At 47.2% G+C, this 1218-nt stretch overlaps 1 protein-coding gene across 1 annotated transcript in view; it reads right to left on the bottom strand.

Annotated features, from left to right (window-relative positions):
* The window catches only part of LOC119585880 (BAG family molecular chaperone regulator 3-like), a gene marked incomplete in the record, with an annotated part of 19502 nt that extends 18589 nt beyond the window's left edge, over positions 1–913 (bottom strand). Inside the window, 1 exon segment of the mRNA XM_037934611.1 lies at positions 614–913. Within this exon segment, the coding sequence (XP_037790539.1) occupies positions 614–886 (273 nt within the window).
* Between the last annotated feature and the right edge of the window lie 305 nt (positions 914–1218).

Raw genomic sequence — 1218 nt, 5'->3', positions numbered from 1 at the left:
CCCTGGTAGTGGGGCACTGAACGGTAACACTACGTGCGAAGCTTTCTCCAAAGACAAGGCGATGAGGCTTCAGATCGCTCATATTGAAAGTGTTTTCCTCAGTTCCCGAAAATATTCGATGTCTGTCATTCGTAATTCCTTGAGGTTCATATCCAGCTAAATCACCACTTTATCAACATTTCCCTGAAGGTCTTCACAGCGTTTATCATTTTTGGGGAATCACGAGAAAAGCAACTTCAGACCATAAATTAGAAGTTGCATCACCGTCACTGCACGAGAAACTAATCCACCGAGGTTTTCTCCCTCTCACTCAAGTATTAAATCAAGCTCTGTCTCTCCTTTAACCATGAACTACCATGAACTAACTCCAGTAGCATTAAACGAACGCAGAATCCAGACGCATGATGCCTTGAGTGGTGAAACTTTGGAGTAAAGAGAGGAAAGGTGTGGGCGGGAGGACACGCACTTCCACAGAGCCGTGGTTGGGATTTCTCATGGCCACACTACAAACACGCCCTCAGGTACACTATAATTGTACTCGCAGTGCCCAAGCGCTTCGGAAACAGAACGCATTGCTGTACTTTCCTGTTCATCATTATGACAGCACGCTTACCTTTGAAAACATTGATGCCTTAGGGTTAAAACTCCAGTCAGGTGGCGAATGACTGAAAAACATATCTCCTTCGCTCCTCAATTGTTCTTTGAGATCTTTCAGAATTTCTTCCGCTGATTTTTTCGCACCGGGAGAAAAGTTTCTAAATCTTTCACTCAAGTCGGGTTTATTATAGAGTTTCGATCGCACGTCACCAAAATTTGGCAGGGCCTCGCCGAAGCCCGAAGTCCGACTGGGTTTCGCCTCGCTCCGTGAACCGCTGAAGTATGACATTCTGTCCGGCCGCACCGGGGTCGCTATTATACTGAGGCGGCGCGGCCCACGCACCCAGGGCCCCGACGCCCAGAACTTGCCAGAATACTCGCGGCGCCTTTTCGAGAATAAGGCGTCGGGGTTCCCCTCGAAAAGCGTAAATGGCCTCCAATCTTTTGTGCTGAACTTGTTATACTTCCATTGGAATATCTGATGAGCTTGTGCTTAATTTTACCGCTGGCAGTTGCAGCATCTCTGTGCGGAAAAAAGTACGATTTGGAAACTCACCTGGAATACTGAGAGTCGAGTTGCCGGTTTTTAGTTTATGGTGGGATGAGAAACATTTTCTTGCC

The sequence above is a fragment of the Penaeus monodon genome, chromosome 20 (assembly GCF_015228065.2).
Source record: "Penaeus monodon isolate SGIC_2016 chromosome 20, NSTDA_Pmon_1, whole genome shotgun sequence".
NCBI lineage: Eukaryota > Metazoa > Arthropoda > Malacostraca > Decapoda > Penaeidae > Penaeus > Penaeus monodon.
Note: the sequence above shows the minus strand (reverse complement) of the source record. Positions and strands in the feature narration are given on the sequence as shown.